The following is a 14,544-nucleotide window of genomic DNA, read 5'->3' as shown; positions in this document are numbered from 1 at the left end:
GTAAGGCAAATTTCTAACAGTGAGAGTACTTAACCGCTGAAACAACTTATCAAGGGTCATGGTGGATTCTCCATCACTGATCATTTATAAATCAAGATTGGATGTTTTTCTAAAAGATCTGCTCTTGAAATTCTTCTGGGGAAGTTCTATGGCCTGTGTTATACAGAGGTCAGACTAGATTATCACCATAGTCCCTTCTGGCCTTGTAATCTATCAATCTATGAACCAGGCTCCAGACAGGAGACCCAAAGACTACAGATCCCCTCTCCTAGACCCAGTCACCTCCAGCTGCCTCCCACCATGGTCTGTTGAGTTCCCAGCAAACTAAAAATATCTTGCCAAAACTGGCATATCATTGTGACACTCCAGCAATGGACAGTTTTAGAATGTAAGCAAATATACTGCACTGTTTACAGTTGTTACAATATACAGTACAATAATAGCCTAATTAGAGCTAACTAGCCTACAAGAAGCCAAGAAACATATTTAAAATTTTCCAAATTACACAAAAATGAACATATTTTATTTTTGCACTGTGACACTCTTCCAACTGTTTTGCCAAATGTATACTATTTTCAACTATTCCGTGCAGAAGCCAGTTTCATGGAAGAGGGGGACAAAGGACAATATAATTGGTAACTAATTAATCTTTCACATCCTTAAATATCCATTTATCTTCTAGGAAGAAACTGCTAAATGTTACCTCACAATTCTGTAATGTGAGTCAACACCTAAAGGTTTCCAACAGAGGCTACTCAGACTGCACACAATTATACATGTACGTCTAAATGGCATTCATAATTACAATGCAGTGGGTAAAAGGCCAGAGTTTAACTTTAATTCTTTGGCTTTTTAAACCGACAGTATTCCAGTTCTGTCATTTAGAGATATAACAGTAATTTATAAAACAGCATATAAACTGGAATGACCAAGTACATATTAATACCATCACTGTTTTGAAAAGTTATTCAAGAGAACACAGCATGCCATTTTACAAATTGTGAGCATCTAATTTTGAAAATCAGGCCCACAAAATTAAATCCACTGTTGTCCCTCCCCCAAAACTGAAGACCTGTAAACTATTTTTGTCACATACAAATCTACAACTAGAACACTACTATTCTATCATTTTAGAGAACATTTCTTCTCCAAGTACTGTCTGACACCAATGCAAAAGTACATTAAAATTAGCATGTTACAAAAACAACGTTTGAAATGTCACATAGCTACAACAGCAATAACTAGAGACATTATCCTACACTTAAGTGGATTTGACAGTGAAAAATAAATAAGAGTTTAAAAAATAATATGAAAATATCAGATATTTAGAAATAAATATAATAGAGAAAACAAATAAGCACATTGGAACTGATAAGGAAGAAAGCTGACAATGAAGATGAACAATCTTTAAACAGCTGTGTAACAACAGTTTCTTGAACTCTGTAAAACATCTTACACATTTTTGCAAAATGTTAAATATTTAAGTAGTTCTATAGAACGCCAGCATGTCCCTGACAAAGATGTAAAACTCTGTGCATTTAGCTACTGAATCTTAATAGGGCCACATTTACTTTCTCTTCTGTCCCACTATTCACTATAATTCACAAAATTGCATGGATAGTGAACAGCACATAGAAAATTCAACTCTCAAAAATGATCCACTGACAAACCCCAAGATACATGCAGTACCTCAAGTTTTCAAAATACAACTCTGATGTTTTGAAAAGCAAAACTGAATTTCTGTAACCATAAAGATGTGGGAAACTACTTGTGCCTCAAAGAGAGGTTAACATTTTTAACATAAAAATTCAAGCATCCCTCGTCTTTTTGGATTTTTCTGTTTATAGGTATTTCATATAAAACCACTGCACAAATTTTCTCCCAACCTATTCTGATGTGAATCAAAAAGCACAAAACACCAGTGTAGTCTCAGACATTATATAAGAATAAATTATTTGTGGCATGAGATAGACTGCCTGATCCAATTGACTAAAATCCTTCCAAATGACAGGCTGGCTCTTTTTTCTAGTACTGATCATTTAAAATATATTTCACATCCTGTGCTATCTGAAGAATCAGACAGTTTCTTGAATTTATTTGAATTTAACCTGTAGAAGAACATCAAAGAAACCACCCTCCTTAACAAGCATGTCTTAGCACTCAAAGTAAAAAGAACCTGCTGGTTCACACTATAAGATCTATCCTTTTGCAAGGTTTGTACAGAATTTACTAAAATATCAAGCTGGTAATGGACTGCCTTTAATGCACAACAATAACATTGGCGCTCAAGCACTAGATGTAGGTTATATGGCTTTCATCTCAAAAGAATAGATGTGCAGTTATGATAATCTCAGCCAGTCAGTCAGTGATTGTGAGTCTATCATGAAAAGCCCTGACTAATTAAAAAGAAGTTTAATTACTGTAAGAAACACAGTTCCAACCCCCAGGAAGATCATTAATTCATAAAATTGGTTAACGCAGTCACGTTTTAGATTGCAGTATCTAACCTTCAAATATGCGATCTAGGCGTTGCCGCTTCACTTTGTGTTTGTCCATAAGAGACATTAGAGCTGAAGTTCAGAGAATGTTACCACGCAGTTTGCTGCCAAGCTCTTCAAGAATCAGCCACAAATAAAATTACTGCTGTATGTTTTTCAAAATGTCTGTTCACCTGCAAAAAGAAAGACATATCTGAAACTACAAAATGCAGGTAAACATACTCAGATTTTTCATCTTATTCCAAAATTAGTGATCTAAATATAAATTTAGACAGGTCAGAAAACATACAAGATTCTTAAAATATATTAGATAACTTAATATTTCAAAATAACCTTACTTTTGCAACATGTATAATTTGTAAGTGTACAAATAAAAGCTTAAAAACTCAGGATGGGAAGAGTTCACAGAAAGACAATTCCTCTTTTACTCTCACTTGGTTGTCTAGTATGTATTTTTACCCACCTAACACACACTCTTTCTCTACACATCTAGGATAGATAAATTATTTTAAAGCATTTACAGGTCAGTCCAGTAAGTCTCAGGAACATATTTCCCAAACAATTAATGAAATTATTATTTTCAATGCTCACTCGCAATGCTGAGCATAGGCATTCCATGTGATAACATTTACAAGAAGCGAGGACATGAACCTTTCTTGCACTGACCTTTTAAATCTTACAATAAAAGGGTAAATCAGAGTTCAATATATAGACACTAAGGAACCAATTTTAGGGCAATAAATAAGAGGAAATGCAGCAAAATGACAATGCAGAATACCAACTTCTGTATCAGCTCAAATGGCAACTAAGTGCCAACTTTATGCATGATCAGATAAATTATCTGGTAACTAACATGACTATCCACTTTTAAAATTCTGTGTAACTGAGTAAAGATATGCAAATAAGAACAATCATTTTCAAATATTTGCAATGTTGTTGTAGCTGTGCTGGTCCCAAGATGTAAGAGAGACAAAGAAGGTGAGGTATTATCTTTTATTGCACTAACATCTGCTTGTGTAAGGTACAAGCTTCTGAGCCACACAGAGCTCTTCTTCAGAACTGGGGAAGGAAATCAGAGAGTTCAGACAACTCTGATTTCCTTCCCCAGACCTGAAGAAGAGCTCTGTGTAGCTCAAAAGCTTATACCTTTCACCCGCAGAAGTCAGTCCAATACAAGATATTACTTCACCTAATTTTGAGACTAACAAATTTATTTGAGCATAAGCTTTCATGGGCTACAGCCCACTTCATCAGATGTAGCCCATGACAGCTTATGCTCAAATAAATTTGTTAGTCTCTAAGGTGCCACAAGTACTCCTGTTCTTTTTGCGGATACAGACTAACACAGCTGCTACTCTGAAACCTTCACCTAATTTGTCCCTCTCAATACTTAGATATAACTACTTCTTTCTGTTTCTGTGACATTGCAGCAACAGTCTGCATCTTAAGCCAAATCACACAGAACAGAAAAAAGACAACAGGAAAAATACCTTAACAAAATGTAATCAACATGCTACATTGCATGAAATTCATCTGAATAAGCAGAAAAAGTATGGGAGGTTGACTATACAGAGTGTGGTAATGCTATCATGTTGATTCCTGCTTTCAAATACTAAAGCGCACATCAAGTGCCAAGGTTACAGAACATTATGTCAAGAGCATAGCACAGCCGATGAGTTAATGATTAGACCTTTTCCTGCTTCTTTATATTACTAAACCAACAGCTTTGAACACTGTTGGATAGCATTACAGTCATCTTCAGAATTAATGATTCTAGAAATAAGTCTATCTGCTCACTGCTTTCTAAAGGTAAAACTTCTTTTTAAGAGCATAAAACTATTGTGCATATTTCATCAACTAGTCATATGAAGAGTTCATGAAATTGGAGACAAGTAATAAAATAAAGTGAATTACTTTAAATGTAAGAAATTACACTTATTTGAATTAAAACATGTACAGGCATTTATCCAAGATGTTCTGAGTACATCTAGACTGAAACAAACCGACTTTATTAGTTATTAATAATTATTATTATATTAAGCCCTTTGCTTTCACATAAAACAATTTCAGGAATAAGTGTGCCTATCATCCTCCTTGATCAATTTCTATCCCCTTCTTCACATTCCTCCAGTGGTTTCCTCTTGCTTTGACGTCAGATTCATGTTCCTTGTCCTCTACTGAACATATGCATAACACATTCCAATTCCAATTTGGAATCCCACATAAGAACATAAGAATGGCCATACTGGGTCAGACCAAAGGTCCATCCAACCCAGTACCCTGTCTACCAACAGTGGCCAATGCCAGGTGCCTCAGAGGGAATGAACCTAACAGGTAATGATCTAGTGATCTCTCTCCTGCCATCCATCTCCACCCTCTGACAAACAGAGGCTAGGGACACCATTCCTTACCCATCCTGGCTAATAGCCATTAATGGACTTAACCTTCATGAATTTATCCAGTTCTCTTTTAAACCCTGTTATAGTCCTAGCCTTCACAACCTCCTCAGGCAAGGAGTTCCACAGGTTGACTATGCGCTGAGTGAAGAACTTCCTTTTATTTGTTTTAAACCAGTTACCCATTAATTTCATTTGGTGGCTTCAAGTTCTTATATTATGGGAACAAGTCAATTTACCTTATTTACTTTCTCCACACCACTCATGATTTTATATACCTATATCATATCCCCCCTTAGTCTCCTCTTTTCCAAGCTGAATAGTCCTAGACTCTTTAATCTCTCCTCGTATGGGACCTGTTCCAAACCCCTAATCATTTTAGTTGCCCTTTTCTGAACCTTTTCTAATGCCAGTATATCCTTTTTGAGATGAGGGGACCACATCTGTACACAATATTCAAGATGTGGGCATACTATGGATTTATATAAGGGCAACAAGATATTCTCTTCTTATTCTCTGTCCCTTTAATGATTCCTAACATCACGTTTGCTTTTTTTGACTGCCGCTGCACACTGCGTGGACGTCTTCAGAGAACTATCCATGATGACTCCAAGATCTTTCTCCTGATTAGTTGTAGCTAAATTAGACCACATCATATTGTATGTATAGTTGGGGTTATTTTTTCCAATGTGCATTACTTTACATTTATCCACATTAAAATTAATTTGCCATTTTGTTGCCCAATCACTTAATTTTGTGAGATCTTTTTGAAGTTCTTCACAGTCTGATTTGGTCTTAACTATCTTGAGCAGTTTTGTATCATCTGCAAACTTTGCCACCTCGCTGTTTATCCCTTTCTCCAGATCATTTATGAACAGGTTGAATAGGATTGGTCCTAGGACTGACCCTTGGGGAACACCACTAGTTACCCCTCTCCATTCTGAAAATTTACCGTTTATTCCTACCCTTTCTTCTCTATCTTTTAACCAGTTCTCAAACCACGAAAGGATCTTTCCTCTTATCCCATGACAACTTAATTTATGTAAGAGCCTTTGGTGAGGGACCTTGTCAAAGGCTTTCTGGAAATCTAAGTACACTATGTCCACTGGATCCCCCTTGTCCACACGTTTGTTGACTCCCTCAAAGAACTCTAATAAATTAGTAAGACATGATCTCCCTTTGCAGAAACCATGTTGAATTTTGCACAACTATTTATGTTCTTCTGTGTCTGACAATTTTATTCTTTACTATTGTTTCAACTAATTTGCCCAGTACTGACGTTAGACTTACCGGTCTGTAATTGCCGGGATCATCTCTAGAGTCCTTCTTAAATATTGGCGTTACATTAGCTATCTTCCAGTCATTGGGTACAGTAGCTGATTTAAAGGACAGGTTACAAACCATAGTTAATAGTTCCACAGTTTCACATTTGAGTTCTTTCAGAACTCTTGGGTGAATGCCATCTGGTCCCGGTGACTTGTTACTGTTAAGTTTATCAATTAATTCCAAAACCTCCTCTAGTGTCACATCAATCTGTGACAATTCCTCAGATTTGTCACCTACAAAAGTCGGCTCAGGTTTGGGAATCTCCCTAACATCCTCAGCCAGAAGACTGAAGCAAAGAATTCATTTAGTTTCTCCACTATGACTTTATCATCTTTAAGTGCTCCTTTTGTATCTCGATCGTCCAGGGGCCCCACTGATTGTTTAGCAGGCTTCCTGCTTCTGATGTACTTAAAAAACATTTTGATATTACCTTGAGAGTTTTTGGCTAGCTGTTCTTCAAACTCCTTTTAGGCTTTTCTTATTACATTTTTACATTTAATTTGGCAGTGTTTATGCTCCTTTCTATTTACCTCATTAGGATTTGACTTCCATTTTTTAAAAGATACTTTTTTATCTCTCGCTGCTTCTTTTACATGGTTGTTAAGCCATGGTGGCTCTTTTTTAGTTCTCTTATTGTGTTTTTTTAATTTGGGGTATACATTTAAGTTGAGCTTCTATTATGGTGTCTTTGAAGAGTGTCCATGCAGCTTGCCATGTATGGTATGGGTGATGTAATGTCCATGAAGAGTGCTGGAGCGCAACTATAAGAATAAGTCAAGTCTTATTTCCAATGTTATCCAATGTTTTGGAAAGAGTTTTTTAAATTTTCATTTTATATCCCAAATGGAATAAAATAATATTGATTATTTCTCTTATGTGCAGGATTCAGCATTCTTAAATAACAGGTGTGACTGTATCAGCAGACTGCATGTCCAGGCATTACACCAAATCCAACTGAGACAGCATGCTGCAGCAGGTCTACAGGCTTTGAAAGAAGCAACAGCAAGAAAAGCCGCTTAAATTACGAATGTGATGAAGTATCCATTATCCTATTTATTTGGGCCATCCAGCAACTATACTAAATACTAAAATGCAAAATACTGAACTTTCTTTAAATTTGTAGATCTTTGATGTCAATAAACTACAGATACATTTTGTCCCCAATGCCAGCATAAGCAATCATAAAGCCAATGTAACTGACTAGAAAAGGCTCTCTCCCATGTAGAAGGATCCTCTGGTGGTGTAAAGTTGGCATAAAGGCTCTCATGCCAGTCCACTCCTTCCTGCTGACAGAAGAGACTTGTCTGGGGGGTTCCCTATAATCTCTGAATCCTAAACTGCTGCATTGGCTCATTGGGGCCGTTAGCAGCTGGCATAATTTGGCACAGCTCTCAGGCGGCTATAATATACGCCAGGGTACCAAGCTGACACAGCAGACTCACTACTGGGGGAGTGCAGCAGCCACTTTTGCATCCTGCCCTGAACTGTGCTGTACGCTCCACATCCTGAGTTAGAGCAATAGGCCACAAACTATGACGCTAATCCACTGCAATAGCATATCCATATATACTGTGTGCACAAGATGTGGGACCTGGATTTCACATGTAAAATGTAGAGCAAATAAGATACGAAACTTTGAGGAAGAACACACTTTTATTATTAAAACCACTTCAACACACCTTAAAGCTTAAGGAAGGTGAAACTGTAAACGAGAAACATGGAAACAGAAATGAGCCAGTACCAAAGTGTTAGGCAACACAAAACAATCAGACTTACATGAACTCTATGTCTCAGGTTTCATAGCAGGGGGTTTGGAAACCTGATCCCAGCTTTGCCACAGCTAACAGAAGCCAGGTATGCCAACATGTAGCCAAAGCTGTGGAATATTGTGGCTGAAATTATGATTGACCTGTATTACCTGCTCCACATACATCCTCTGGGGCACTAGCCTCCTTCCCCACATCCTCCCCAAATGGGCTGTGAGAAGCAAAGAAGAATCTCCTCCGGGCAGATCCAGTCCACAGGAACAGACAGGACTTGACTAGGAGCAGTGAGTGAGGAAAGACCTAGCTAGGCAAATAACTAACTAACATATTTTTAAAAAGAAGATGCAGTTTTTTGACAGTAAGGGTAATTAAGCATTGGAACAGCTACCAAGGTACGTGGTAAATTCTCCATAACTTGGAGTCTTTAAATCAAAACTGGATGTCTTTCTAAAATATATATGCTTTGGTTCAACCACAAGTTTCTGTGCCACACAAGTAACAGCAGGTAGCCATGTTAGTCTGTATCCACAAAAACAACAAGGAGTCTGGTGGCACCAATCTGAAGAAGTGGGTTTTTTATCCACAAAACAATGTGCCCAAATAAATCTGTTAGTCTTTAAGGTGCCACCAGACTCCTCATTGTTCTTGTGCTACACAAAAATCACCGGGTGAAATTTTATGACCTGTGTTATGCAGGAGGTCAGATTAGATATCATAATGGTCCCTTCTAGCCTAAAAATCTTCGAATGTGTTTATCTGTGAAGTTGTGCATCTTCTCACTGATCACTTTGCTTGTATATTGCATCCCTGTCCCTTGGCCTTTGTCTTTCTTGTCTGTTTAGACTCTACAATCTTTGGAGCAGAGATGGTGTCTTTTGTGTGTACAGTCATAACACAATGGGGTACTGATCCTGCTTGGCACCTCTGGGCACTACCAAAATACAAATAAATCATACGTTTTAAAATCCTAAGGATCTAGGCTTTACCATGCTTAAAAACTTGTTGTAAAGTTATACCTTTTTATGAATCATTCTATGTAGGATCACAGGCCTCATGTTTAAAATATTTAAATATTTTCTTTAACTTTTATTTTGAATGATGGTTCTTCTTCAAACAAAAATAAATCTACTGGCCATGACAGAAACAAAAATAATTTCCTGCAAATGCCAGCCATGGCTAGATGTTTAGTCATTCTGATAATTTCTATAATTTATTTAACTTCCCACCTCGTGAACACATATGTACCTAGTCCACATTGTATTCTTTCTTTTGTTTAGCTATCCACAAAAAGCTTTTTCTTCTGTAGTCACTCTACGTAGGAACCTGAATGACAATAGTGAAAACAGACCATCTGTAACCCGTGATCTACAGTTGATGCTGGTTGAAAGTGTTACCCAGCTGTTTTCTCTCTTGCAGCAGCTCCAGTACTTAAAAAAAAAAAAAAGTCTAAATCATCATGTTAATACTAGTAGTTTTTCTTCCAAATATAATAAAAACAAATGAGCCAATATGTTTTAATAGGTAACAAGTTGTCACACGTTTTTTTAAAAAATGTTTTGATTAAAGTTAAATGCTCACGTTAACAACATAGTTATAATTCTACACCACTGCCCGAGAATGTAAAACATAATGAGACTAACACACAAAGAACATGACATCGGAAGCATTTTCAGGCAAAACAAACTTGTATAATTAAGAGTGCATCAGTTACTGCAATTACTAAACCACAACATAAATAACTGAATTGGAGAAATTAACAAAAAATGCAAGTCACACTGAATTGAGCCATAATGAACTGAGACTCAGACCACAAAACACTAAATAGTATTTAATAGTAATACATTTCTGTTGTTCAGTATTACAAGACAAAGAGTAGATTCGAAATGACTCATGTCTACACTGGAGCTTGAGGTGTAGTTACTAGCTTGGTTAGATATACCTATGGTAGCTCTAATTGAGCTGGTGCGCTAAAAATAGAAGTGTAGCCTTGGCAGCATGAGCTGCAAGATGGGCTAGCCACTCCAACTACATACCTAGGGTCTTGGATGGGATTGTACCCAGGGTGGGTAGCCCATCCAGCTGCTCTTGCACAAAATATATCAATGTAGCTATAAAAGCACTCACTTGATCAGAGCTTGGGTATGTCTATTCAAGCTCAAAATTACACCTCCAGCTCCAGCGAAGACACTTCAGGAAGCACATTTACAAGAATTTGATACAGAAAGACATTTAGGGTTTGAGCAGGAGTGCTGCACCAAAAAAATTTAGTCTAATTTAAATTTGCTAAAGATTTCTGGAGATTTCAAATATGTGTAAGCAGTGTCAGGATGAGCTCCACCCTGACATCTGGTGGTGAGGTGTGGCAAGTTGTGGAAAAGAACTTCAGGGGCTGATCTCATTTGCATAGGCACACCCACCACGCCTAGAATGAGACCATAGCTGCCCAAATGGTCACTTTGGCTGCTGTGGGATCCCCAGTGTCTCTGTTATTGGGGCAGGAAGAATAAATTGTTATTACCCTGATTATGGGAACTGTGCTTGGAACTGTACGTGGCCTTTTGTTATGATGGAGGGATTCACCATCAACTAAGTAGCACTCGCTAGGCAAGGGTCATGGGTTCCAAAACTCTGTGAACTGAGAGAGGCTGGGGACAAGTAGTAATACTTGGTGGCATGGGCCCCTTGGTGAGGGCCTTACATGCTGATTGCACTTCCTCCTCTCTCCACTGTGGAATATCAGAGCTAATTTTGATTTCATTAGAAGTCTAGTTATAGGCTGCTGAGCTCACTTTGGGCTGACAGTGCACCAGCACTGGGGCTCCCCTACTATAAGCTGAATTCACCTAAGAGCTGAAATCACTGAGTGTTGTGTTAAGTAGTGGGGGAGCCTGAAGATATATTGTGGAGCAGTTTGCGGGACGGCTGGTGAAGCAGTTCGACGCGGAGCAGTGTGTGGATGGCAGGAGCTGCTTGTGGGCTGTGGAGCTGAGTGAAGGAGTTCGTGGGGCGGCTGGCGGAGCGGAGCGCAGCTGAGCGAAGGAGTTCGTGGGGCGGCTGGTGGAGTGGAGCGCAGCTGAGCGAAGGAGTTTGTGGGGCGGCTGGCGGAGTGGAGCGCTGCTATGGAGCTATGGGGCGGTCAACTTCAGATCACGTAAGGTGCCTCTTACCCCCGTCCCATTTCCACCCAGGTTGGGAGGTAAAGCTCCGCAGATAAACTTTCGAACTCCGGGGCTGCCCTGACCAGGGACAGAGACTTTTGGGTCATTGGACTTTTTGGGACTTTGGGTGATTTGGGGTTGCTGGACTCAAGAACTAAAGGGAAAAGGGCATGCCCCAATTTGCCTGGGGTGGGTTTTTTTTTTTGCTCATGGGTTGTGTTATGAGTCCTGTTGGTGGTGTTTCCCCAACATAATGCCACATTGTTTCTCTCTGTTATTAAAAGACTTTTGCTACACTCAGACTATGTGCTTGCGAGAGGGGAAGTATTGCCTCTTGGAGGCGCCCAGCGGGGGTGGTATATATTTGTCCCAGGTCACTGGGTGGGGGCTCGAGCCGGTTTGCATTGTGTTATTGGAATGGAACCCCTAGATATTGAACCCGGCCCTTGTTGCTGCCAACTCTGACGGGCAGAAGGGTTACATATGCAATGTTGGAAAACAATATTAAGGAGAAAAGGAGTACTTGTGGCACCTTAGAGACTAACCAATTTATCTGGGCATAAGCTTTCATGAGCTACAGCTCACTTCATCGGATGCATACTGTGGAAAATAAAGACGATGTTTTTATGTTTTATACAAACCATGAAAAAATGGGTGATTATCACTACAGAAGGTTTTCTCTCCCCCCACCCCACTCTCCTGCTGGTAATTTTTTCATGGTTTGTGTGTATAAAACATCATCTGTATTTTCCACAGTATGCATCCGATGAAGTGAGCTGTAGCTCACGAAAGCTTACGCTCAAATAAATTGGTTAGTCTCTAAGGTGCCACAAGTACTCCTTTTCTTTTTGCAAAAATACAGACTAACACGGCTATTACTCTGAAACCTAATATTAAGGAGCTTTTCTTTCTGTTTCAATTTAAGCACTGATTCTGATGTTTACAAACATTTTTCTAATAAGACAGGGCACTAGGAATTGTAACCTAGTGTGCCCTGCAAAAGATTTTTACTCACGCTTAGGCTTAGATGCAGTATAATATACTCATGCTTAGACCCAGAAGGAGACTTAGATGGATACAACATTTTCGAGGGAAGGGACAAGCAACCCATAAATTGGAATTTATTGCATTTAGGGTGCAATAACAGGCCTCTGAAATCCAGAGTGTTCCTGCACTGTGCTCCTTGTGTTTGGAGAAAAAAGTAAAGATCCTGAGAATGGAATTTAGCCTAATAAGAATCCAAAGTAGAGGAGAAAAACTCCAGTTACTGTACAAGGTAAGTAACCAGACCACCTTCTTCGAGTGATGGTCCCTATGGGTATTAAACTTAAGGTGACTCACAAGCAGTATTTAATAAGGAGGAGGGCACAAAGAACCATACTGCATTACAGATTAAAGGATCACTCTGCTGAGCCAAGGGAATGGAGAGCTTTATGGGACACACTTGTGGATGCCAGCTCAGCTTTACCTATAAGAAAATTAAGCTTGCCCACAATGAGTTCTCCAACTATCCAAGGAAAACAGTTTCAGTACTCAGAAGCATTGAAAAAATATTCTGCAAAGAACAGACAGACAGCAGGAGAGTGTGCTGCCTTCCTGGAACCAAGACATGAGACATAACTCTAAGGCTATGTCTACACTACCGGCTAAATCGGCACCACTGAGATCGATGCAGTGGTGTTGATTTAACGGGTCTGATGAAGACACACTAAGTCGAAGGGAGAGCGCTCTCCCATCGATGTCTGTAATCCACCTCCCTGAGAGGTGGAAGCTATGTTGACAGAAGAGCATATCCCGTTGACATACCACAGTGTAGACACCACTATAAATTGACCTTAATTACGTTGATTTCAGTTGTGTAACTTACATAACTGAACTAGCATAACTTAGATCAACTTACAGCGTTAGTGTATACCAGCCCTAAGATTCGATAGGCTTCTGAAGTCAATGGGCAAGGATCCATAGGTGATGGTTTATATTGGCACTAATGACACTATGTCATGAGATCTTTCATAGATAATGGATAACTTACGGGAACTGGGAAGAGTGTTGAAGAATGTCCAGGTGAACTTCTCTGAGATCCTTCCTATCCAATGAGAGAAGGAAAACAGAGGATTCTGGAAGAGAACTGCTTACTAACTAGGTGGTGCGGGGGTTTAGTTTTGTGGAACACTGGTCCACTTTCTTTGGAGCTAGGGAGCTGTATAGTCTGGATAGGCTCCACATCAGTAGAAGGGGAATCAACCTTCTCAGGGACAGGCTGGCTAAAGTAGTAAGGAGGGCATTAAGCTAACAACAAAAGGGGAGGGTAAAAAGAGGGAAGATATGTGCACTTATTTACCAAAAATAGAGACGATGAGAACAAACTTAATCAAGGAACCAAAGGACATGAAGAGAATTCTTGAATTGCCTATCCACCAATACTAGGAGCCCAGGTAACAAACAAGAGGAATTGATACAGATCACCAAATCATACTAGGGAACAGGATGATTGGCACCTTACACACGTATCTATAATGTGCAGGGCAGGGTGGGGAGAAAGCTGCATGATCATGGGAGACTTTGATTTGAATGACATATGCCAGAGGTTTCATGCAGCCACTACTAAAATATCTTTGAAATTCTAATTATAGATGACAATTTCCTAAGTCAAAAAAAGCATTACAACCGTCATGGTGGAATTCTATTTTAGTCCTCACCATGTCAGATAAAGAAGAACTGATCACAGAACTTAAAATTAATGGTAGCTTAGATACAAGTGACCATGACCTGATCACATTTATAATGTGCAAACCACTTCAGATAGGTCTAGCAGGTCAGTATGGAAAAGTAAAAACTCATTAAATTTTAATGCAGCTTTTTAGTATAAAAGCTGATATTTGATTAGCTCATAAACTTTTAGGTCGAGAAAACTTTTTTTAGAGGAAATAAAGAATGAAAAACCTATGAACTGGACTATTTACAAGAATTATCAAAATGCTAGTTTTATAGGGTCCAGATACAATGAAAAAAGTACAAAACAGCAGAAACTTTAATTCTAAGGGACTTCCATAGAATAGAAACTGGACTATTTTTTGAAGCAAATTTTATCAGAGAAAAACAACTTCTGAAGTAAAAATGCAGGTAGTGCAGGTATCCATACAAACAAATCTCCATGTCACAAATAACTGAACAGCGATAGAGATTAGCATTACTGTTAAGCCATAAGTTTTATAATACTCCTCAACATCAGTTTAAAATACAGTTACCATCAACTGAAAAAGGAGAGGAAAAATAAAATCTCAAATAAAATCAACAAGTGGGAGAAGATAAGAAAATAAATAAATGTTTTAAAAAACGGAAGAAAAAGATGGTTTTATTGCTATGAAACCTAGCATAATTTGGTATATCATCATGCCAC

General features: G+C 38.7%; 1 protein-coding gene across 6 annotated transcripts in view; it reads right to left on the bottom strand.

Annotated features, from left to right (window-relative positions):
- Positions 1-14,544, bottom strand: part of CTBP1 (C-terminal binding protein 1) — a 430,677-nt gene that overhangs the window by 305,890 nt on the left and 110,243 nt on the right. For all 6 annotated transcript variants that reach the window (XM_073342801.1, XM_073342803.1, XM_073342802.1 and 3 more), the window contains one exon: positions 2,508-2,671. In XM_073342801.1, the coding sequence (XP_073198902.1) occupies positions 2,508-2,565 (58 nt within the window). In that variant the 5' untranslated portion in view covers positions 2,566-2,671. The remainder of the gene's footprint in view (positions 1-2,507; positions 2,672-14,544) is intronic.

Source organism: Lepidochelys kempii, chromosome 4 (assembly GCF_965140265.1).
Source record: "Lepidochelys kempii isolate rLepKem1 chromosome 4, rLepKem1.hap2, whole genome shotgun sequence".
Lineage (NCBI taxonomy): Eukaryota > Metazoa > Chordata > Testudines > Cheloniidae > Lepidochelys > Lepidochelys kempii.
Note: the sequence above shows the minus strand (reverse complement) of the source record. Positions and strands in the feature narration are given on the sequence as shown.